The sequence below is a fragment of the Capsella rubella genome, unplaced genomic scaffold (genome assembly GCF_000375325.1).
Source record: "Capsella rubella cultivar Monte Gargano unplaced genomic scaffold, Caprub1_0 scaffold_4, whole genome shotgun sequence".
In the NCBI taxonomy this organism is placed as follows: domain Eukaryota; kingdom Viridiplantae; phylum Streptophyta; class Magnoliopsida; order Brassicales; family Brassicaceae; genus Capsella; species Capsella rubella.
The window spans coordinates 9,931,073-9,954,179 of record NW_006238920.1 but is presented as its reverse complement, the minus strand read 5'-3'; the positions used below and the strand labels follow the sequence as shown (position 1 = coordinate 9,954,179).

The 23,107-nt window shown below is 37.5% G+C and overlaps 9 protein-coding genes across 9 annotated transcripts in view; 2 read left to right on the top strand and 7 right to left on the bottom strand.

Annotated features, from left to right (window-relative positions):
• Positions 1–114: 114 nt before the first annotated feature.
• LOC17889288 (fasciclin-like arabinogalactan protein 16) lies at positions 115–2,421 on the bottom strand. The gene is made up of 2 exons (XM_006294158.2): positions 1,076–2,421; positions 115–507 (listed from the first exon to the last, which is right to left on the bottom strand). The coding sequence occupies exons 1-2, from the start codon at positions 2,352–2,354 to the stop codon at positions 449–451; spliced, it is 1,338 nt and encodes a 445-aa protein (XP_006294220.1). The 5' UTR covers positions 2,355–2,421; the 3' UTR covers positions 115–448.
• Positions 2,422–5,341: 2,920 nt separating this feature from the next.
• Positions 5,342–6,015, bottom strand: LOC17888642. The gene has a single exon (XM_006295253.2). It carries the CDS (start codon positions 5,752–5,754, stop codon positions 5,464–5,466), a length of 291 nt encoding a protein of 96 aa, XP_006295315.1. The 5' UTR covers positions 5,755–6,015; the 3' UTR covers positions 5,342–5,463.
• Positions 6,016–6,441: 426 nt separating this feature from the next.
• Positions 6,442–8,581, bottom strand: LOC17888311 (probable sucrose-phosphatase 2). The gene is made up of 8 exons (XM_023784915.1): positions 8,503–8,581; positions 8,116–8,415; positions 7,922–8,023; positions 7,622–7,816; positions 7,249–7,539; positions 6,983–7,169; positions 6,852–6,898; positions 6,442–6,771 (listed from the first exon to the last, which is right to left on the bottom strand). The coding sequence occupies exons 1-8, from the start codon at positions 8,560–8,562 to the stop codon at positions 6,685–6,687; spliced, it is 1,269 nt and encodes a 422-aa protein (XP_023640683.1). The 5' UTR covers positions 8,563–8,581; the 3' UTR covers positions 6,442–6,684.
• A 693-nt stretch (positions 8,582–9,274) lies between these two features.
• Positions 9,275–10,484, bottom strand: LOC17889379. Its single transcript, XM_006294985.2, has 3 exons — positions 10,294–10,484; positions 9,597–9,939; positions 9,275–9,507 (listed from the first exon to the last, which is right to left on the bottom strand). The coding sequence occupies exons 1-3, from the start codon at positions 10,443–10,445 to the stop codon at positions 9,421–9,423; spliced, it is 582 nt and encodes a 193-aa protein (XP_006295047.1). The 5' UTR covers positions 10,446–10,484; the 3' UTR covers positions 9,275–9,420.
• A 160-nt stretch (positions 10,485–10,644) lies between these two features.
• LOC17890171 (ATP synthase subunit d, mitochondrial) lies at positions 10,645–12,290 on the top strand. Its single transcript, XM_006295051.2, has 5 exons — positions 10,645–10,858; positions 11,284–11,365; positions 11,676–11,740; positions 11,840–11,926; positions 12,021–12,290. Exons 1-5 carry the CDS (start codon positions 10,688–10,690, stop codon positions 12,120–12,122), a joined length of 507 nt encoding a protein of 168 aa, XP_006295113.1. The 5' UTR covers positions 10,645–10,687; the 3' UTR covers positions 12,123–12,290.
• A 77-nt stretch (positions 12,291–12,367) lies between these two features.
• LOC17889321 (mitochondrial substrate carrier family protein C) lies at positions 12,368–16,983 on the bottom strand. The gene is made up of 7 exons (XM_006293631.2): positions 15,404–16,983; positions 14,562–14,979; positions 14,186–14,330; positions 13,957–14,072; positions 13,789–13,867; positions 12,981–13,214; positions 12,368–12,897 (listed from the first exon to the last, which is right to left on the bottom strand). The coding sequence occupies exons 1-7, from the start codon at positions 16,530–16,532 to the stop codon at positions 12,553–12,555; spliced, it is 2,466 nt and encodes an 821-aa protein (XP_006293693.1). The 5' UTR covers positions 16,533–16,983; the 3' UTR covers positions 12,368–12,552.
• A 501-nt stretch (positions 16,984–17,484) lies between these two features.
• Positions 17,485–19,177, bottom strand: LOC17888057 (mitochondrial import inner membrane translocase subunit TIM14-1). The gene is made up of 3 exons (XM_006295207.2): positions 19,028–19,177; positions 17,994–18,172; positions 17,485–17,862 (listed from the first exon to the last, which is right to left on the bottom strand). The coding sequence occupies exons 1-3, from the start codon at positions 19,028–19,030 to the stop codon at positions 17,706–17,708; spliced, it is 339 nt and encodes a 112-aa protein (XP_006295269.1). The 5' UTR covers positions 19,031–19,177; the 3' UTR covers positions 17,485–17,705.
• A 210-nt stretch (positions 19,178–19,387) lies between these two features.
• On the bottom strand, positions 19,388–21,171 carry LOC17888442. Its single transcript, XM_006294848.2, has 2 exons — positions 21,062–21,171; positions 19,388–20,180 (listed from the first exon to the last, which is right to left on the bottom strand). The coding sequence occupies exons 1-2, from the start codon at positions 21,132–21,134 to the stop codon at positions 19,537–19,539; spliced, it is 717 nt and encodes a 238-aa protein (XP_006294910.1). The 5' UTR covers positions 21,135–21,171; the 3' UTR covers positions 19,388–19,536.
• A 1,695-nt stretch (positions 21,172–22,866) lies between these two features.
• The window catches only part of LOC17889200 (probable cyclic nucleotide-gated ion channel 12), a 1,318-nt gene continuing 1,077 nt past the window's right edge, over positions 22,867–23,107 (top strand). The window contains exon 1 of the mRNA XM_006296505.2: positions 22,867–22,958. Coding sequence (XP_006296567.2) covers positions 22,930–22,958 — 29 coding nt within the window. The 5' untranslated portion in view covers positions 22,867–22,929. The remainder of the gene's footprint in view (positions 22,959–23,107) is intronic.

Here is a 23,107-nt window from a genome sequence, read left to right as displayed (position 1 = left end):
GTCCAATCACACATTTTATATATCCAAAAAAAATATGTTGACAGACATTTGTATATCATATTCAAAAGGGTGATGACAATAATGTGTTTGATTGCTTGGTAATTAAAGAGAGAATAGGCACACAAATTGGATCCTTCCTTTATTATTCCCATATATAGATAGTTGTAGTATATAAACTTGCATATGTATTACATATATTGACTTCTCTAACCCCTACTAAACACAAACTTCATCAAAATCTACTGTCCACGTATTTTTTATATATATTTTATCATATTAAAAAAATTACAAATAGAACATGCCAATCGCAACGAACCCAAAAATCACATCATTTACATATTTCAACTCTTTCTCCTTTCTTTTCTTTTTTTCTTCTTGAGATGTTTACAGAATAAAGAAATTGTAGAAGCTCGGATTTTTTCAGATTTTTTTTTGATAACGTGTAAAATCACTGACACGGAATAAACCGTGAACCCATCATTCTACAAGCTACCTCCATCAATTTACCTGCACATATAGATTATCAGTAACATTTACAAATAATGAAGTGCAATGAATATACATGATTAGAAAACAAACCCAAAAGACAGAACAAACAAAGAAAGAAAGGGTTTGGTTTGGGTTTTAGTGAAAAAATTAGACAAGCTGTCATTAAACGACCAATGTGTCTCACTCACAGCTTGTCTTTTAGAAAAGCATATAATAAAGAATAATAATCACTAATTTTAATGATTTATACAGGATTATTCGTCGGTGGGTTATATAGTAAGCTAATATGTGGAAGAGTTTTTGTCTTCATTCTCTTGCAAGACTCTCTACTTTATTCCAAATCCCACATGTTTTACTTACTTCTACTATCATTAAACGACCATACTGATGGCGCTAACCTATGTAATTAATGTTTCATTCCAAACAAGTAGTAATGTTTAAAATAAGAATTTTTGACACTTAATGACACAAGACAATGATGCATTTTTGGGTTTAGATGTCAAAATCATATATTTATTGACCGAAACATTAGAATCTGAAAATAATCGTAACAGAAGAGTAAATATGTGAAAATATATATATTTACCTCTTCTTGATTTGGCAACTTTCTTAACGACCGGAGAAGCGGGTTTAATCTCCGTCGCCGGAGTTTCCTCCCTCGGAAACAAGACTCCGTCGATACCCTGTACTGAAATCCGACCGTCGGTGTAAATATCAGGATCGAACAAGTAAGCAGAGCCTTCACCGTGTCCGAATTTGACAGATCCATCGGCTTCTTGAGCCAACACTTTGTGTGGGAATCTCAAAGAATCGTACTTCACTTTCCCAAATCTCCGAACAGCGTTGTACATACTCTCTTCCGTTTGATACTCCGGTATGATGTGGTAATACATAATCTGTTCTGGAGCACCTGGCTCGCTAAGCTGGTCCGTTGTGAGCTTAGCCATGGCTTCGTCGTTGGGTGCAAGAACGGTTAAAACGTAGCCTTCTGACACGAGACGTCCCATCTCGGTGGCTAAAGAAGTTAAATTGACGAGTATGTCAGCCATCTCGTTGTAGCCACCGTAATGCAATAGAGTGTGGATGAAATCTTTGACTTGAGCTTCGCCGTTGAAGTGGCCACGTGGACCACCGGGTCCGGGAGCTGGAGCCGGAGCTAGGGAAGGACCTGGTGACATAGCGTCGAAGATTGGAAGAACCGGAGGAGCTCCGGCGGGGACGGAGGGAGCTGGTTTCTTGAGACGGTGGGTTCTTGGGTCTACTTCAGGAGCTCCTTCTGGTATGACGGCGGAGATTGAGCGGAGACTACGACGGCGGTTGAAATCTTCTTGAACAGAGCGAGGGATGAGAAGACGTTCGATACCGTGGATGATACCATCGGGTCTGATGACGTCATCGGGACGGACTAGCTCTGCCGAATCGACCTTTAAAGTGTTGGCATCGACGGTGAGGTGGAGATGGTCGTTGGAGAGAGTACGGTGGTGGTGAGAGAGGGAAGGCCATTGAGGAGAAGAGATTCGTTTAGGGAGAATGTGGAACATTAATAAAGATTGTAAAGATTTGAGATTTCTTGGTTCGAGCAAGAAAGATTTGAAGAGTGGGTCTAAGTTTCGTTCCAAGGCATCGTTGCGTGGTGCGAAGATTGTGATGTTGTGTTTACCAACTGCTTCTTCGAGGGTCTGGAGAAGAAGGGCTTTCTCTACTAGTTCAGCTAGCTCTGTGTAGTGAGAGTCGAGGAGAGCCACGAGGACTGAGTTCGAGTTTATTTGACCCGATACAGGTTTGTTATCGGGTAATGCGGTGGCAATGGAGGCGGCTAAGAGGAAGAGAAGGAGCTTTGTGACGACGCCATAGGAGGAATCCATGGCGGTGGAGAGAGAGAGAGAGAGAGAGAGAGAGATGAGAGAAGAAAGAAGTGTCGGCAAAATGAAGAATTGGGTTTGGTGTATTTGCTTGTGAAGAAGGAGAGAGAGAGAGAGAGAGAGAGAGAGATTCTGATGCTGATGTGAAGTTTCTTCTTTCTTTCATTAAAAATATTTTATTTTTTTTGGGTGGGTGGCTTTTTTTTGGTGTTTTAATATTTTTTTGGTGAGGGTAAAAAAAAGGTTTGGGTCTACACGAGAAGCAAAGGTTAAAAGGTACATGTCGTCGTGTCAGCTGATGCCTAACAAGGAGACTCTCTCTCAGACAAAAGGTTCCTACTTGCTTCTGTTGAAACAACTCAGCACTGTGTCTCTGTCTTGGAGCCTCGTGTCGTATTCTGACTCGGTCACCATATCTGAAGTTCACTTGAAGTAAACACTTTCCATCTTTGTATCCTAAAAAAATATAAAGAACAAATCATAATGTTTGGCTTACAAATCCAAAACGTACGACTCAAACAATTGTATATCTAATAATTAGCTGCTATGAAATATATATATTTATGCACCTCAGAGTTTTTAAATATGTTAGTGATTATGTTTCATTGATGCAATGCTTTTGTGGCGATTTTTTTGTAGTTTCGTTTCATGGAACTATTTTTTAAGTCTTACAACCATAGAAACACAAAAAACGTTTGGTGGTTTGTTTAGCAAAAGTATATAATAACCCTTAAAAAAACTTTTTAAAAGGCTCGGCCACAACTGTACGTGGATCCGATGATCACTTGTCGATCTCGGATTCTCGATTCACTAATCCAAACACCAAAGAACTGTAGTCTGTTTAGTAACATTTGAGGGATTTATGAAATGTGTTATGTAAATAGAGCACTTGTAACTCTCATGGCGTCATCGTCTCTAGGTTTCCACGTGCTCTTTTGATTTGTGTGGATTCCTTCCTCATCATTCATTACTCTAAAAGCTTAATTACAAGATTTTATCGAATGGATTAGCACTGCGTTGTAAGTGTTCATGAAGCGAAGTTATTTTGTAAACCATATATAATCCATTTTCGTGGATGAAAATTTTAGAGAAAAGTTTATATCCAAATGACTTTTAATTTTCTAAAATTATTAGCAGTAGATACATATAACCATGTACTGATGAAACTCCAAGTCTCCAACCAAAAAAAAATATTAATGAAGGAAGGTAAGATGTCTTTCGTCCAAATGTGTCGATTTAAACTTTTGATCTAACATTGTGTCATTTTTAATAACAAGAATCTTTGTTTATAAGACTTTTAGCCCAAAATGCATTCAACGTTGATAAATTTTTACTCCTACGTACGTCAATAAATATGACAATGAATAAATACATCTTGAGATGGGGATTTACATTAACTTGATCAATAAATGAATATGGTTGTTAAGTAATTAAGTTTTGTGAGACATATGTAACATACATAATAGGGGGGTCTCATCGATATGTGAAGATCATATATTGTTTTTACCTTTTTTACGCAAAGCCTTTTAGCAAAAAATAATGAAAAGTAGGGTTTGCTTTAGCGTACGTGTGGGTGTGTGGGAAAGTCGTAACGTATGATTGATTATATAAAAACTCGTTTTCATCGTTAATAAATGATCAGAAACGGCGACATTTCTCCTGCCGTTAGATTTGCCATCGCCTTCGAACCGACACTGTCTTTGGTAGCTGGCTTTGCTTCTTCTTCGATTCCAAGCTCCGTTCCGAGTCTGATCAGTCCCACCAAACATTATAGACACAAAACAAATCTTCAATCAAAATTACCACAAAGAAAAAGAAAACAACTTTTAGCTAGGATACATCTTCTTGATATTAATAAAATTATGGCCAAAGAGCTACATGAGCGGAACTCTTAACTATTAAGTTGTTTCCTTCTAATCATTTTGTTTTATAAAACACCAAATTGTAGTGGAGAGATTCATTTATTTTATCTCCGAAAAAGAAAAGTCAATTGATTTTTAAGGGTTTTTATATTTGAAAAGAACATTAATCAGACAATAATTGAAAAGAAAGAAAAAGAATGCATTGTACATAAACTTTTCGGGTAGATGCGAGATGCATGACCATTCGAGATATTGTGAAGATTTTCTAATATATATGACATTATTAATGATTAATGAAAGTATCCTTCAATTAATTTACGATTGATTTGATTCTTGCAAAATTTAAAGAATGATATATAGAACAATTATAAATAATGTGAATATTTGTATATATCTACGTATTTATATATGTATGTTGTAGTTAATAATTAAATTGGTTACAATAAATCAATAACTCGCTCTACCTAATTAGATATCCATTTATTGTTCCAAAGAACTGATAACTATAATGATAGGCCCTTAGACACGACCATACATAACGGAGTTATAGCAATCACAGCAATTACACGATCATTACACTAATTTTTATATAGACCTTGTTATTATAATTCAGATAGTGTGTGTATATATAGTTTAAGTTGATGGAGGCGAAATCAAAGGAGAAGGAAAACAAAGATCGACGAAACTCAAATGGTAATGTTAGGTGGCATTATTTGTGGTAGTGATGATTGATCTAATGATACCGTCCAAGTTGAAATTTCTATCATGCATGTTGTTGGAAAAAAACAACAAAAGAATGTCGATTAAATATGTTATTCCCAGGCGAAAACACTACAAAATTTTGGAAAAAAATTCGACCTATACTATACCTTCACGATAAGTCTTTGAAATTGTTAAATGTTAGTTTCAACTTTGAACCGACGCTAAAGAGTTTAGAGTTACAATGGCACGGTACGACTGCTCGTGCGAAAGTTCTGAATCTGATTGGGCTTGTTGGGAAGGCCCAAATTGTTTTTGCGGAGAAAACAAAACTGGTTGTTGTCAACTTTGAATTTTTGGTTCATGTTGCATCTTTGGCTTGGTACCAAAATTAATACGCTCGTCCATACGAATCAGAACATTAACAAATAACAACACATCTACACGTTCATTGACAAGTTGACATATACAAAAATATATATATAAATGGAATGGTGTACAATTAATACCAAATTAGGAAAATAAAAAAAAAAGAAAGAAAAAAGAGAAAATTATTGTGTTGAATGTTGACTTGTTATTACAGAACATGACTCTTTTGCGGGATTATGCTTCTGATTTGATTTGCGAAAACTCCGGCGATACTCTTCGTTGTTCCCTGACGGCTCCACCATATCTTCTGCAAAGCTCACTTTCTTATTCTTGTTCTTCTTTTCCTTGGTAGGATGTTGAGGTTCGACCTTGCCCATGTATTCGGATAGGAGACGCTTGTGAAGCTGAGCAGCAAGGAGGACCACGCTTCCGGAGACGGCGAAGACTGTCATGAAACCAATTGAGCTCTCCATCTTTTGAGATCTTGGTTGCTGTTATTAATTCGGATGAGAGATTATTAGATGATATTGTGACATGATGATTGGAGTTTCGAGAAAGAGAAGCATTGTGTTGAAATATTATTATTCTCCATTCCCTAATAACTCTCTCTTGTTTTCCAAACTGATGAAACAGTTGTTGTTTTTGAGAGTTGAATACTTGAAAAAGAATAAAATAAAAAAGGCGTGGAAGTGGAAGGTTTGGTAATTAATGGAAAGGTAGACTTTGTAATGAATTTTTAATTTTTGTGTCGATTTAAATATGCATCACTATATATCTAAAAATAATCATTGGATTATACAACATAACGACGACGAACTGTAACATTTTGAGGTTATGTACTTACTTACTTCAACTGCGCAACGCTAGTGTTCCTCTTAGATATGTTGCATGCACGAGTCTTGTTTCTTCTATGGTTCAAGATTTTTTTGTCACTTGAGCTTAGGGTTTGGGATTTTTGTTCGTCCGATTCTCACGGTGACTTTTTTATATAATGTGAATAAAACTTACTTTTATAAGGGATTACCTTTGATTCGTAATCCAATTAGGAATTATCAACCTTTTCCTAAGTCCAAGTGGAGTTGTGCTATTTTTATTCATAAAACCTCTGCTATATGAAACAATTCTATTAACAAAATACTAATGAATTTGACTTTATCATATCAAAAAACTGCAACTGGATAATATCATATTATTTTTGTTTTAAAGAAAAGAAAGTTAACTTGGAGATTTGGGATCCAAGTTTCAGAATGAGTTTTGAGATCCAAGTTTTATGAAAAGACAATATTTGATCGGATCTCACGTATATGTATACCGAAGAAGTCCATGTTTTATGGCAGAGATCATAAGATGCGAAAGAGAAGAAGAAGCCTTCGTCTACTGCTGCCTAAGGGAATGAGGTTGACTCAGATGATCCAGCTGCTATCATCCTTCACCTCTGATTCTTTCGACCATGTTTGCTGTACATGTTCCCACACCAACCCTTCCCCTTCCTGCACATTCCACAACACCTATCAATCAACAAACCTCGATGAGCCAAACTCTTATTAGTGGTTATTACACAATCTTATACCTTTGATGTGAATTTGACAGTCGTTGTGCAGCATCTGCGTCCATCACCTGCAAGAGAATACTAGTATTACATTTTCATGGGTTAATATATTATTATCAAGGATGATGCAGTTTTAGGCAGTAAGGCTTTACCACTTTGCTCCCATTTATCAAGCTTTACTATCCATGTCCCATGGGTAGTATCTGTTGCAAGGACTTGATCTGCCCAAACCCGAAACTTCTTCCCTTGTTTGTCTCCGTAGTACTTGCGCAGCTCATCAATGGTATCTCTCAGAGATTTTTCAGCACCAGATGGATGGACAAACACTCCACTGGGGTGCTGTAAGAGGTTTGACACAAGAGTCAGATATACTATATCCCTTTGCAACACATCATTTTATATTCTGTTACATACTTACACATGAAGCTTTGAGGCTAGCGGTGTACGCCTCACAGTTCTCAACCTCACCCCGTCTCCATCTCTCATAGAACAGAAAAAACTTCACAACCTCGTGACCAGGGTTCACATTCTCCGTCTTGCACTCTAAGAAGTCAGCGACATCCCTTGGAGAAAGGTTTGGACCGAGCTTGAAGTGACCAATGGCTTCTATAATCCCACCCGCACACCTCTCCTTTGCATGGATTACCTTTGGGTTGTCTTTGGCATTTTCAGCATGCCACTTCAACAGCTCTTCTTGAGCATTGCTGACCTGGCAACAAACTAAAATATTTCAATATGGATATGAAATGAAATGCAGAGAGATGGTGGATCCTGATTGAACAGAAACAAACCATGACACCATAAACATCAGGAATGCTAAACAGTTCAGCATCGTTTCCTGAGTCGCCACAAGCAAGAGTATTAACAGGGAGCTTTCCTTCAGTCTTCAGCTTCTTGAGAAGATATGCAAGCGCTTGTCCCTTTCCGGCACCTTGTGGTAAAATATCCAAATCCATGCCGCCACTGTAAATAATTTTGACATCCAACTGAAAGAACAACATACAGAATTTGTTGAGTAAACAAGTTCTCAAGAGACAAGACAAAAGTTCAGATGCTACCAAATACCAATAGCATTATCAAAGCAAACTTACCCCACGTTTCTCAAACCGCTGTGATAGCTCCTTAGTGACTTCCTGAGCCTTGCTCTTGTCAACATAAAAGCTAACCTTGTGTGGCCTCTGCTCAGTATCAGCCTACAAGCAGCGATCACACTCGTGTCATTGTACCATTGAGTAGACCACTAGATTGTGAAGACATAGATACTTTCTGTGGAGGCAGTTCGTACCTGAAGCTTTAACTCAGAAAACTTGCTAGCTTCGTCTTTGACAATACCCAAATCCCATTTATTGTTCAAGGTCTCAACCCAACCATGATCAGGAACCATGGAGTTACCATAGGTAATCTCGGTACCAACAGACATAATGGTGATATCAGGGGTCAACAAAGGCTTCTCTTTTCGAAGTTCTTTGTACAAGGTTGGTGATCTTCCGGTTGAAAAAACAAGAAAAGAGTCATGGCGATAAGCGTGTTCCCACAACGAATTGAATCTCAACAGAGAGAGGTTCTCATGATCATGATGATCAACCTGCACACAAGAAAAAACGTGTAAAACACAAACATAAATAAATAAAAAACCAAGGAAAAGGCCTAAAAATGGTGGCTTTAGAAATACCATAGTATGATCAAGATCCGAGACAATCATGAGACGAGGAGGAGATGTCAGACGCTCCATGATTGCTGCTATCGTATTCCTGAAGTGAGCATATTCGTTATTAAGGTATTCACAAAATTCTCAATCCATGAAAAACAAAAGTGGATCACCACTAACTAAGTACAGATTCTACAATCGACAGAGATTTGCAACTGAATCCAAACGTCTAGGTATAGTATATAAATATCATACATAATGAGATCGAAATTATAAAAAAATTAAAATGAAAATTTCAGACGGAGGCAGTGACAATGACGTCGATCAGAATTTGACGAACGGGAACGTACACTCACAGTGACAAGATGATGAATGCTAAAATCGGAAATAATCTAAAGATAATAGAGAAGAGAAGACTGTGTTACTCACCCCGAGAGACTGACTACTGACTCAGATTTTGGCCTCAAAAACTCGGATCGACGATCTTATTAGCTTCTTCTTCTCTCGGCCTTTGGTTTCTGCGATCCAAAGATCATTGCACGTGTAACGTATCCAACGGGTAAGAATAATAATAATAAAAGGTATATTCGTTTTATCATTAATTAATAATTAACATATACGTACTACTTTTTAACTGGCAACAACAGAGCAGATAGCCAGAAACATCGAATGATGTAACCCAACATGTTCTTTTATAGTATTTTCAGGATTTGCTTTCTGTTTTTAAAAACCAATTCAAGAACTACTATTGTTTATTAGGATTGTCTACACAATAAAAATAAAACCAGGCTAAGACTTCGGAGAAAAGGATCACTCGAAACAGGTATACATATTACCAATTTGTACACACAGTATTGGCAGTTGCCATATATATCTATATAGTAGTCGTAGACATGAAAACAGAAGCAAGCAAAACAGAAGGCAGACTGATAAAAGATTGAGCTAGGACGATGTGTCATCTTTGGGTTCTTCAAATCGGAAGACGACTCCATCATTCTTCTTGAAACTATGGGTCGTGTGATCCACCACCTGCACAACATGATCAATCAACATCATGTCAATACAAAGAATCATTACTTACTATTTCGATTCTAAAAAAAAAGAGAGACTTAACTCACATTTGTGTTGCTGAGCTCTAGGTTGTAAAAGTCCATGGAGCTGTCTTTGAAGAGCGGTCCAGCATGCCATGTACCTCGGTTGAGTTTGATGTACTTTGGTCCAGAGACTCTAAAGACGCGCACCTCTTCAACCGCAGGAGGAACGTACGAGTGACCAGACTTTGATTTAACTTTATCTACTCTCCTTCCAGCATCATCATCATCATCTTCAATAAGAGACGGCTTAGCCACTCCAAGATACCAAACATGACCTCCTATTGCTCCTAGACACTGTGTTACGTTTGCGTGATGAGTGATGTTGGAAAAGCCCATGGGTGTATCATTGAGCTTCATTAGATAGAATCTGTGTCCAAGTGTACAATCACAGTGACAGTGTCAGAATGTGATTAACTGAGTTTATAAACATGAACTACAACCCAAATCTGAAACCTAAAAGCTTAGGACTTGTAATAACTCTCAGGATCTGTAAATACGTTGTACAAATTTTATAAATCTTATCTTATTTGGAAACTCTGATCAACACCAACCCCATTTGGGAGCAAACACAAGTCACACATCATCACATAGACTGGTAGATTAACATCAAAGATGAGGAACTTAAACATAAATTAAGAACGAATCGGAGATTAGAAGTGAAGACGAATCATATATTTATCAAGAATCATCATGAAGTTCAGAGAAACAGGAGAGAGAGTACCGTGGGGTTCCTCCGGAGAGATCCAATTGAGCATCGTTGGGACCGAAACTTTCACCATCACGAGAGAGTCCGATGACTTGACCATACTCTGCGAAAGTCTCAGGAGTAGCTTCGATCGGGATCAGATTCACTTCCACCGGGGAATTCGCCATTGTGTTGACCTCACTGATTATGATGGAACTGAAGCTCTTTTATCCACTCAAAAGAAAAGTTTATAAATCAATCAGAAAACACCCAGGCCTTTACTGTAAATTTAAAACATATTAGATCTAACTGAGAAGAAGAGATAAAATAAAGGGTTCGTTTTGTATATTCGGGATTGTTGTTTTATATACTCTTCTTCTTCTTCTTCTTCTTCTCCGTCATTGGTCTTCGTCAGAGCATTTGGGTGAAAATGAGCGGAGCCGGTAAGAAAGTGGCGGATGTGGCATTCAAAGCTTCGAGGACGATAGATTGGGATGCTATGGCTAAGGTTCTTGTCTCCGATGCAGCTCGCAAAGAGTTCTCCGGTCTTCGTATTGCTTTCGATGAGGTTAACTCACAGCTCCAGACCAAATTTAGCCAGGTCTCTTTCCTCTTTACACTTTCTCTCTTTCTATGTATATGTTAGATCTTCGTCATTTTCATTAGATATTAGTGAATCACACAGGCCTCGATCTAGCTTATCTCTCTTTAGTGTGAATGTGTGATTGATCAGTTAAATCAATGTGAGATTGTTAGGAATATTTGATTCCAGAGAAAGAGGAACCTTTGTGGAGTTAGCTTATCTCTTTGGCGTGATTTCTTGATACCTCAGAGAATACTGAACTGAACATTATATAATTTGACCCGTCTTTCTGCTGCCTATTCACATTCAGATGAAGACAATTTAGGTGAAGGAAAGCCACCAATGCTGACGATGTTGATCTTGATCCTTGTTCATACGTAGTATTGCATCTGCATATCATTATTTCCATGAGCCATCCCTTATCTAGCTTTTGTTTTGTTCAGGAACCGGAACCCATTGACTGGGATTTTTATAGAAAAGGGATTGGGTCTGGCATAGTGGACATGTACAAAACAGCTTATGACAGTAAGTCCACTTACTCTGCTCTTTACTTTTCCTTTTCTTTAGTTTTTGTTTGACTGTTAGGGATAACTCTATACTTTTTTTTTTGCCTTGTTCTTATACAAACCTGAATAGAGGGATCTGCTTAACCAATGAATGAATACCTCGGTCATTTGTGTTTCCTTTTGTGATTGCTAAATATTGTGGGTATAGGCAGAAGAAACTAAGCATTTTTTAAGCTGTTTCTGCTTGCTTTTTACTGCTGAAGTTGTGAGGATAGAGGGAAGAAATGTATAAGAACCAAGTTTGAAATCTTCCTATTGCTGCAATGCAGGCATTGAAATTCCCAAGTATGTGGACAATGTAACTCCTGAATACAAGCCCAAGTTTGATGCTTTGGTGAGGAATACCGTTGAAAGTTGTAGATTGTTTACATATTTCAATTTTTCAAGTTTCTCGTACCAAGTTTTACAGTGGCTTGTCTCATGCTATGATTAGTTGGTGGAACTGAAAGAAGCAGAGCAGAAATCCCTTAAGGAATCTGAGCGACTGGAGAAAGAAATCACTGATGTCCAAGAGATTAGCGTAAGTAATTTGAAACAAATTCATGATATACGATAAGATCAACAACAAGGAGGGATTCTGATACATATATCTGCTTGTGTTGTGGTGATCACAGAAAAAGCTAAGCACAATGACTGCAGATGAGTATTTCGAGAAACATCCAGAGCTGAAAAAGAAGTTCGATGATGAAATCCGCAACGACTACTGGGGATACTGAGCATTATTTCCGAAAGCACACTCTACTTTTGTCTTCACTGTGAATTTGTGAAGGTCATCATAATAATAACCAGTGATTTTGTACTGACAGACTCCTTTGGATGAGTTTGTTATATCCACAAATTTGTTTTCTATAATCAACATTTACCATAAAGAAAAGGTTTATTGATCGAGGTGTTATGTTATGTTGGTCACAAAAGGCAAAAGAAAGTAACAATTTACCATCGAAGTAGTTGTACCAGTCGATTGTAAAGAGCGCAAAAATAACTTTTCCTTTTGAACCAGAGACTTTGAAACTGTCCTCAATGCACAACAAAAATAATGAACTTTTTTTGTCAAAAATTTGCAAAGTAACATTTAACAAAGAGGAGTCTCCGGCTTAAACTGCCCCCAAAAAAAAACTTCGTAGCAGCAAAGCAAAGTGAATTCCATTAGCAAAGCTTCTTCTGACCAAGCTGATCCGCTAGCACAGCATCCTCATTCTTCTGCATAGCTTTCTTGGCTAGTTCGTAACCAGCAAAGTTCATAGCACCTAGAGGAGCCACCCAGAAGAATCTTGGGACTGCTCCTTTGAACAAACCAAGCGGTCCCTCATTACGCAGAATCGAGACGACAACCATCGACATTGAGATCGGTCTCCCTGGTGTTGCAGTCATCATTCTCGTCTTCATCACATCAAATGGGGTTGTTACAACTGCTGCTATACCTCCTGACACAGCCCCAACCGCTATTGTTTCCCAGGCCTCGAGTTCTCTTCCCAGTGCTTGCGCCACCATCTACAATACCCACACAAAACCCATTTAATACAATAAATACAGTTTTGACCCTTTTGATAGTCTCATCATTTTGGTTTTGTTACCTTTTTGGACTCTGCGTACAGTCCCATGCCAACAACGTATAGTGGAACTTCACGGCAAAGAGTTGCACCAGTCCCACGGAAAAAGCCCCTTGGACCATCTTGCTTCCATGTCCCTACAATGGCTTCCCCTACATTGTTAAACATGCCAGCCTGCAACCGTTGCTTCAGCACCTCACATGGAATCCGCACAGCTGTGCCTAATAGCGTGCTGCAGAATGATGCAATCGATTGAACCTGCATCACATGCACAATATTGCTTACTGAGTACATAACACAAAGATCAGAAAGGACAAATGCAGAGGATGCAACTGTTACTGAAAGCGGTTGAGTTCCAGAAGGCAGAAACGATACACTACTTTATCAAACCAAACAACTAAGAAACCATACACAACTTTATCAGAACAAGCAATTAAGGGCATCATGGATATATTATTCTAGCCATAAACTTAACATATAACTCCTAGAACCTTAGAACAAAGGAGATGCCACTAATATTTGAGTATACAGTGATCTACCAACTACCATGTGACAAAAAGGTATCAAGGAAACTATGCACTGCCATGAAATAGCCTTGATATTAGATTTTGCCTCTAACATATGGTTCACTGACTAAATGCCATGAACTATAGAGGAAAACACAGTCCTGAGGTTTCTAGGAAAACAATATAAGGTTGGGTTTTCCAGAGGACAAGTGGACTTTTTGAAGTCATTTGATACTACCCTCTTCAGTAACGCAGCATCTATAAGAACCAATAATAATACAAAAACTTGAAGAACAAACTAGAACAGTGAGTAGAGTGATCATCACCTGAATTTCTGGGAGATTGGGAGCAAAATTGATCAACACAAGTTTGCTTGCTTCGAATATTCCAGTCCGCAAGCCATGGCTACAATGATGAAAGAGATTAAACCACAAGGAAATGAAATTTAACAAGTAGAAGTAAAAGTATCTTTGATTTGAGACAATTAAAAAAACCTTGAAAATTGTCCAAGAATTGCTGGAATAGAACCCCTATACACTCCCCGTACACCAATCTCTGGAAGCTTTGCTATTACTTCTGGAAATGATAAGGTTGATGCTTGCACGCGTGTCTAGCAGGAAAGTGATTTTGAATCCATCAAAACCAACAGTATGCAACAAGAAGCTAGGAATTATTTGCATTCTACATCTACCTATATTCAGCAAAAGCAACAAAATGACACACCTTAATTGTGTCAATCGGATGCATTAAGGAAGTGGAGAGAGCAGAGGCAAGCCCTCCCGCTAATGCAGATTTTAGGACATCTCCAGCAGGTAAGGCCACAGGGGGTGCAACAGCAACAACAGTCGCAGCTTCAAACCAGATGTTACTATACAAGTAAAAATAGCGCCAATCACCATCAATATGACAACATATATTACACGTCTGAAGTGTTTAAGCAAATCATCATGGAATAGATGAGGGAAACCACGGAGGAACTAGTCTGGTTCAATCTACACAATTTTACTAATCAAATTTCATTATACTTTTTAGTGTAAAGACAAAAATGCTACAAAACAAAAACATCAAATTTGTTCCGCAGCAAAAGAATTATACTTACCGAGGATCATCTTGCAACCGCTCATATGGTAGCAAAACCATGAAATTACGGAAATGTCCATATGATATAGACTCCTCAGTATCAGCCTTCAAAAACCGCATCATGGCTATAGCATTTTCTTCATTAGCAGGAAGTCCTGCGTTATCTAGTGATGCCAATATCTCACTCTTCTGAAGAGTACCAGACTTGGTCAAACAGAGAGAAGTATAGGCACGGAGGATAGTTGGCTCCTTCTGTTCCATCAAGGACAAAAATTGCTTCCAACCAAACGATTTCGAGAAAAGATGACTCCTAGCTCGTCGCATAAATTCCTTGGCATATCTTCTGGGCAATTTTCTTCTCCTCATTGCAATTTCCAGATCTTCTAAAGTTACTTTACCATCACCATCTCTATCTAATTCTTCAAAGAACCTCCTGCCTGGAAGCCAGAGAGAGTTATATTAGACGAAATGGAATACATTATATAATACAGGCCGTAAACACCCTATGTGAATCCAACTTTCAAAAGCTAAGAAATGTGTTCCTTCCATTAGCAGACAATCTAGTATTGAATTACTGCAACATACATTACTTATGTTATAATAATTAACTCATTAGTTTAGGATACTGACAAGAGGAGACAATAAAAGCGAAGACATGATAAAGTATGTCTATATACAATTAACCATAGCAACAACAGGTTTTCCTTTTCAATGATTTCAACCAACACAAAATGCCTTCAACAGTCAACTTCAAGCTTTGGCAAGATGAGTAGTAAAGATGCAATGCCATCCCATAGCTCTCTTTGCTTACCAAGTTATTAAGAATATATAAGGTTACTGATAAAAAGGGAGGATCTATACCTTCAGACTCGGTGTATCTAAAAAAATCCTGAACGGATATTAGTTTCTTCTTGTCCGGGTGGTCTCTTGAAGGTCGTCCTAATTGTGGTAAAAGCTCAATAAGCTCAGTTAATGAAATCGTGGACAGAGTGGATTTTAAGCGCTCTACATTTGACAAAGGTATGCTGAGAAGTCCACTTGCAAGGTTCTGTGGAGAATCTACTGCACTTTCCTCCTTACCAGCAGTACTGACATTACTTTCATCACCATCTCCATTTATGGGAGATGACAAGCCAACTATACCTGAAGCCACATCTCCAATTCTAGCAAACATCAGGTTCCCGAGGAATCCATTTACGTCGAGTTTTCTAGCGTCCCAGATGTTAAAGATATGTGGACTATCATTACGACTAGCTTCCTTGGAACAGCAAGATTCATTTTCTGAACTATCCTGTATGAATTGGTCCAGCTTCTGGAGATTCTGAGCCAACATTTCAACAACAAAACCCATGGCACATTCAATCGAAAAAGGGTTCCCTTCCTTTTCTGCAGATTCAGCTGACTGACGCCTCATTTCTTTACGAGTTGCAAATGAAGCCTTTGATTTAAGGCCGTGTTTACGTGGATGCAAAAGACTGTTCTCATCATCTCTTACTTTGTGAATCCTCTTTTTACCAATCTTAAAGGGAATAGGAAAAGCATGAACAAAGCCACTGACCAGCAAAGACCAAGTCATAGCAAACTTGAAGCAATTCGTACAAGAATCATCATCTTTCTCCAAAGACTTGTCTTTCTTCACAACAACCTCACCACTTCTACGACTCAACTTGCCACTGGCCAAATTGGGAGAAAACATGCCAAAGAGTGACTTCACAGGGATCTTGATAGACAAACCTTTCTTCCTCTCATCAGTAACCACACACTGAACATTATTAGCATTGTCGTCAAATTCGGGACTAGCACATATACGCTTCTTCCTGCTTCTACCAGATGATCTCAAAACAAGACCCAGATCCCTTTCTTTGCTAATCCAACAGCTTTCAATATCTCTTGCCGCCTTTTTCACCCTGAGCTCAATCGGAAGAAGAGCATCTTTAACTACTTGGATAGAATTGAATATAGTCTCGATAGGATCATTCTTAGACACCATTGCGTCACTCGTTCACCGCAACCATTCAATGGGAGATACCAAACAAGAAGAAAAAAAGAGAAGACGATCGAAATCCAACAGACGACAACTTCGTTAACCCTAGAAAAACGAAACGGACGAATCGAACTTCTTAAAAGAAACCCAAAGTCCCCTCGGATAGAGAAACCCTAAAAATCACTGCTACAAAGGGAATACAAGAGACAAACTCAGAAGAAGAAAAAGAAGCGTAGCGAAGACGATTCAGATATCGATTTGGCCATTGGGACACATAGCGTGAAGCTAAGCCGAGTGAGATATCGAGAATCGGAAGGAGAAGAAATGAGAGTTAAAGCTCGAAACTGAGAGAGAGAGAGAGCAGATATGGTGAGAGTAAGAAGAAGAAGAGAGGAGGAGGAGGTAACCATGAAATGATGATGACCCCTCTTTAGCCTTTTTAGTTCCCTTCTTCTTTCTTTCTTTCTTCTCTCTTTTTTTTTATTGTTTAAAAGAAAATGAAAAATGAAAATTTGGAAGAAGATAAAGACATGGATATTTTTATTAATTAATATATTTACGAATTTTCACCTAATGGATAAATCATGACCGGGTCTCATAAATCATCTTAATCCAGTTTTAGGTTTTTAGCAATTAAAATTTTCAATAACTTAAAAATAAAAGTGTCGACTTTTGCCTTTAATAATAAGAGTTTAAAACCAACAAAAAAAAATAATAATAATAAGAGTTTAAAATATATCTATTTTTATAAAATAAAATAAATTAGACGGTTGAATAATTTTTTGAAAAAATAGTTTGGTTTATAAACGAATACGAAAATAATATTTAAAAAATAAGAGTTTTGTGGAGGGAGTTGCTAATAAGGGGAATGAATGGATAGAGGTTGACGTAAGACATTGCTGGAGCCACATGACACGTGTACTAAAGTTTCTATTACTGGATTTTTTATAACTCAAAAAGACTCAAACACCCTTTTTTATTTTTTTTGTCTTCTTATCAGAAACACCACAAAGTGAAAGGACGAAAGATTTTTGAGTCTTCCTTACTTCGGTGTCACAAACAGACCACAAGCTTGCTTATACTATAATTTAGCACACAAATCTCAACTTTTAACAATGCAGTTCTATAACAAAATAGAAGAGACAGAGATGGATTATATGGAGTCCTCTTTGCTTAAGCTTAAAATGCGGATCCACTGTTTTTAGTTTTGCCGAGCATTACGTCTTTAGCTTCATTGATCTTAGAGGCTAGGAAATGACTACCACCTGCATCTGGATGGTTTGCAACCATTACCTTCCTGTGTGCTTCCTTCACCTTCTCTGCCGGTACATTCTCCCTGTGATTCAATCCCATACCCCACATTTGAAATGAAACAATGTTACACTTTCTTTAAGGAATGCTTCTTCAACATATTTAAAAGACAAGCAAGTTAAAAACTGAAGAAGAGTAGGTGTGTGTTTCCTTCACCTGATGCCAAGAATAAGAGCAGCTTCCCTTTTCGTCATTGTAGGTTGGAAACCGCCATCATAGAATTTCTTAATTCTGGGCCTTGGTGGTCTTGCCTTGAATGCTTGCCATGCTTGGATTCCATATCGCCCAGCAAGTGCAGTCGCCGCTACCGCAACCCCCGCTATAAATGGTGTCGCCTGATATACCAAAAACGCATAACCTAATTATTCAAATTATATGCTTCATTCTTATTACCATCACCGTTCTCCAATTTAAGATGCTCTTTTTCCATTGTGCTTTCAGTTTTTAAGATCTATTGATAAAATAAGAATCAAAGGACACAACTTGCATTCAAAACATATACTTTTTGCAAAGAAGACTGACTAATAAGAAGAGAGGGTACAATAAAGCACACAACATTAAGAAGTAAGCAAACAAAAACTCCAGAGGGAACTAGGACACAATGCATCAATGAAAGAAGCTTGAGCTAAGAAGTAGATTGCATTCAGGTTTTATAAACCTTATCCGGGTAAAATTCTACCGCAGCTGAAATCAAACCAAACACAAACCCTTCAAGATCACTGGAGAAAGACTCAACTAATCAATTCTTTATCACTAGACATTAGAGGAGACGAGACAGGGTATTAAGAGAATCATCGATTTAACATGAAAACCCTCTCTCAGGATCATTATCTCTTGAATAATCAAAATGAAGGTGAGCATGATTTAAGATTCCAAAGATTTTCAGAAAGCAAATGCAAAATAAAAATAAAAATAAAGACTTGAAGCACCACCCAGATTCACACAATTTTCGTCAACATGGATAAATTTTCGAAACTGCAAATGAATCATGACTTAATGCCTTACCAACGAATTCTCCAACATCGAATCGTAAACAAAAGATTGACCAGTAATTACATTACCTAAGGAGCCTGGTTCATGAAATAAAACCCTAGAATTGAAAGCAGATGGCAAGTCTAAATCTAATGGGGCAAAACTCACAACTAACGATGAACACTAATTTCCGAAAGAGAGAAGTATTCCAAAATTACCATTTCAGAAATCTGTGATTCTTCGTTTCATCCACTGATTGATTTGGAATCGCTTTTTCGGAGTTGGTTCTGCAAAGCCGTCACTGGTATTATGACTCACCGGTGCCTTCAGAGCTCTCCGATGGCTGTAACCAAATGGGAACTAAACTAGAATCAAAACCTTTCGAGCGAAACCGGTTTTTAACGCCAGCCGGTTATCCTGGTTCGTCTAATCGATTTCGTAACCGGTTTTTTAATTTGCCAATATGATTTAGTCGTTTTGCAATTGGATCAAACTTTGAAGACTTGAATGAGACCAAACTGTTTACACTAGAGAATACTTAATCCACAGTTAACATCTCTACTCAACATCAAAAGAGATTACTACGCAATTTTAAACTCTTTTCTTATTTGCATCTTTCGGGTATTAGCCATGAGAAAGGGAGTTTCAAGGATCCAAAAGAGCTACAACCTCAACAAAATCCACACCCAAAAATAGCGAGCAAGTATAACAAAGAAACTAAAATGGATTACAAGTTCTTGAAAGCAGAATCGTGTGCATCCTTTGGAGGAGTGAGCCTGGCCAACAATGCCTTGTTAGGGCAATGATCTGCGTCCACAAAGTAGTAATTCCCGTCCGCCTTAAAGCTAACAAACGGTCTTTGCGTGTCTGGATAACGTATATCTGAGAATTTTAGTGTCTTTGGGGTAAATGTGGCAAGCCATGTCATCATCTCAACCTCAAAGGTGTCTGAGCCCGGCTGCCACCTCAACTTGTGCACGTAAGGACTAACAAACCAGTGGAGCGCAGCGGTTGTTGATGCGCTTAGGAAGATCACTGTGGAGGCAACCGCACCTTTCATGATCACATTCAGTCCAGGGGAAGTCATGAAGGTGATGACTGGGCCAAGAGACACTGAGAGACAGCAGGTGGAGAGTGAGAGGAGTTTCACTTTCTTGATGGTGGATGAGATTGGGCCATAGTAAACCACCCCTCCATCATTCTCTTCTTTCTTCCCTTGAGGTCCGATGCTGATCTTGTGCTCATCATCATCTTCTCTAGTATTTGCTCCAGATGATGCCCAACTCCTCTGGTTAAGAGATGGAACCTGGAATCTAACCTTAGGGATCACTGATGATGACCATGATCCTGCTATTGACCGATGATGATATCCTGAAAATAAGTAATCACATACTTAATGAATTAGTGCCATTCGTCTACGCTTAGCATAAGACACTAACAAACACAAAAGTTCCACCATATAGTTAGAACTAATATCAGTAAACCAAAGATTTAAGGCTAGATCTGATCATGTGACCACTTTTGACTTTTGAAGGATAAAACCACAGCAAGACATTATCAATGACGTTGGACTCCAGTTATAGCCTTAAACAACAACAAAGGATCAAAACGCTTCAATGAATTGGAAAACCCCTGGCTTTCCATTTCCCATCTAAATGAAGCTTACCAAATCAATGCCATTCCTCTACTTAATAAGACACTAACAAACCTGGAAATTCGACTAAATTGTTAGACTCGACTTAGGTAACGAAGACTACAACAATTGAAGATCTAGGCTAAATCCGATCTCCTGGCCATTACTAACAGTCGAGGGATAGAACCACAACAAGCACCATAAGAAAATATCAATGGCTGGACCCCTAAAACAACAGCTAAGACTAACAAAACGCTTCAATGAACTGAAAATATCCTAGGTTGCCAATTTCGAAACCAAATGAAGCTCAAAAGCTAAGGTCAGACCCAGACAACGGCTAAAACTGAAAATACTAAAGTGAACTGGCAAAACCCTAGCCTGACATTTCTCATCCATTTGAAGCCTATGGTAGATAATACTCAAGTCAATTTGCAAATCAACTTCAGTATATATCGGATTTAGTCAGATCAAGCCAGGCACTTTCACCATAAAATCGAAAAAAGGAAAACAGAATCGCGATTTAGAGGTTTTAGCATTTGAAAATACAAAACCCAGAAAGGTAATTTTTACTCTAAAGCGGTATCCTAAAAAAAACCATGATCGAGGAGAGATAAAGAACCTGTAGTAAGGGTCGAGGAAGAGAGACGTCGGGATTGGGAGCGAAGCAAGTGAATCAGAGCTGATCTTCCCATCGCCGTTTCTGTTGCTCCTCGATTGCAGGATTCAGGTCCCCAAAATGAAATGTTGTAGGGTTTTACATATTGTCTACGTTATATACTGAACATTTGTTAATTTCAAAGTAAATTTTAGTGGTCTAGTGGCGAGAGTTGCTCGCCTGGTAAAGGAACGGTGTTGCGTTCGATTCCATTTTTTGTTTTTTTATCTTCGACATTATACCTTCTATTTAAATTTAAATAAAATACTATATATGTCCACCCATTCCTCAATTCTCGTATTTTGTTTTTTATTTGCGACATTTTACCTTCGATTTCTAATTAATCTAGTTTTCGTATATGATTTATCTGGTCTACTAGACTCTAATCTAGTTTAGAATATCAAAACAAAAGATTGAACCAAACATGAAAGTTTGATGACGCTAGTAAACGGATGGATGATACGGACATGGCAATATGGCATTCGCAAGGTCATCGTGGTATGTAAATCTTAAAAGTCAATGCTGTAAAAGTGTAAAGGTAACATTTATTGATCAGCACCTCCAATGGTGTTTGTTTTAGTGAGTTTTTTAAGATTAAAAATAATTAAAATAAATAAAAACAACAAATTAAACTTAAGAATCAGTTCTAATGTAGAAGTTTTTGATTTTTTAAGATTTCCTATTGTGTTGTCTTGTGATTGGCTGAAGAATATAGAAAAGCCAAAAATGAAAAAAAAAAAAAAAAAATATTGTGGGAAAATAAACTGTTTTATTTTTAAGAATCTAATTAGAGGTTCTAACCATTAGAGAAAACAAAATTTAAAAACTTTTATTCAAGTTTTTAACTTTGATACAAAAAAAAATTTATGCTAAATAATTATTAAGAATCCCTTATGAAGTTGTAACCATTTTGGAGATAATCTTGAATTCTGATAACATATATGGTCAAAAGATGATTGACTTAGGGCAGGGAGTAAAGAAAACGGAGACTATAAGTAGACTCTTTGAGTCAAGCACTTTAGAGTCCCTTCCTACGAGCCAAAAACAATTTCATTAAAGAAAAAAAATATATATATATAGTCGAAAGATACAGCTAGCTATATTAATTTTCAATCGAATTGATCTAAGCCTTTTTTTTTTCCTTGCCACCTTTGAGCCAGAGGGTGCAAACAAGAGATGACGAAACCACGACTAGTTAACCCTAGAATAACCTTCTGACAAGCGGTTGAATCGCAACCATCAGATCTTAGGGTTCGTTATCATTTTAGTTCTTACCTAAGTTTGGATATGTTAAACAGAAAAATTGAAAACCAAATGAATGTAACTAAAAACCTGAGTTTACTTATAATGTAATTAGTACGTGCAATCAAAATGCTGAATAATCAAATATGAATTTAGCGTGTACAAAATTGAATAAACCAAAATTCTTGAGAAAATGATATATAAGCAATTATCTTTCTAGTTTTATGTATTAAAGGCATATTAAATTTAAAATTGAAAGGTTCTCGGAACCGAACTAATATTCCAAAATGGCAAGCTGTAAGTGAAAATTGGATTATATATGAATTAAAGACAGGCATCGAAAGTTGCAGGGAAAGGGAAAGAAGAGCTAGCTAGAAGATGTCTTCATCAATCATCATCTACAGATTGGGAGTTTCTGCATTTACTTTGAATCTTCTGCATTTTTCGTTAGTCAGTCAACTCCTTACATTTGTGTAATACTATATATTAGCTCCGTTTGGTTTCTACTATATTTTGCGACTACATATAGTGACTTTATTTGCTCTCTGGTAAAAAAACATTGCAGATCAGGAAGGAAACTACATACAAACATGAATATTGAGATGACTACTTCTGCAAGGTAGCTAGTTTAAAATAACTTACGGCAACATTAAAGGTAAGATCTTAAGTGTAAGTCTTAAGATCTTACCAATAATCTTGGTCTTACACATACATACATATATATATATATATATATATATATATATATATATATATATATATTATTTT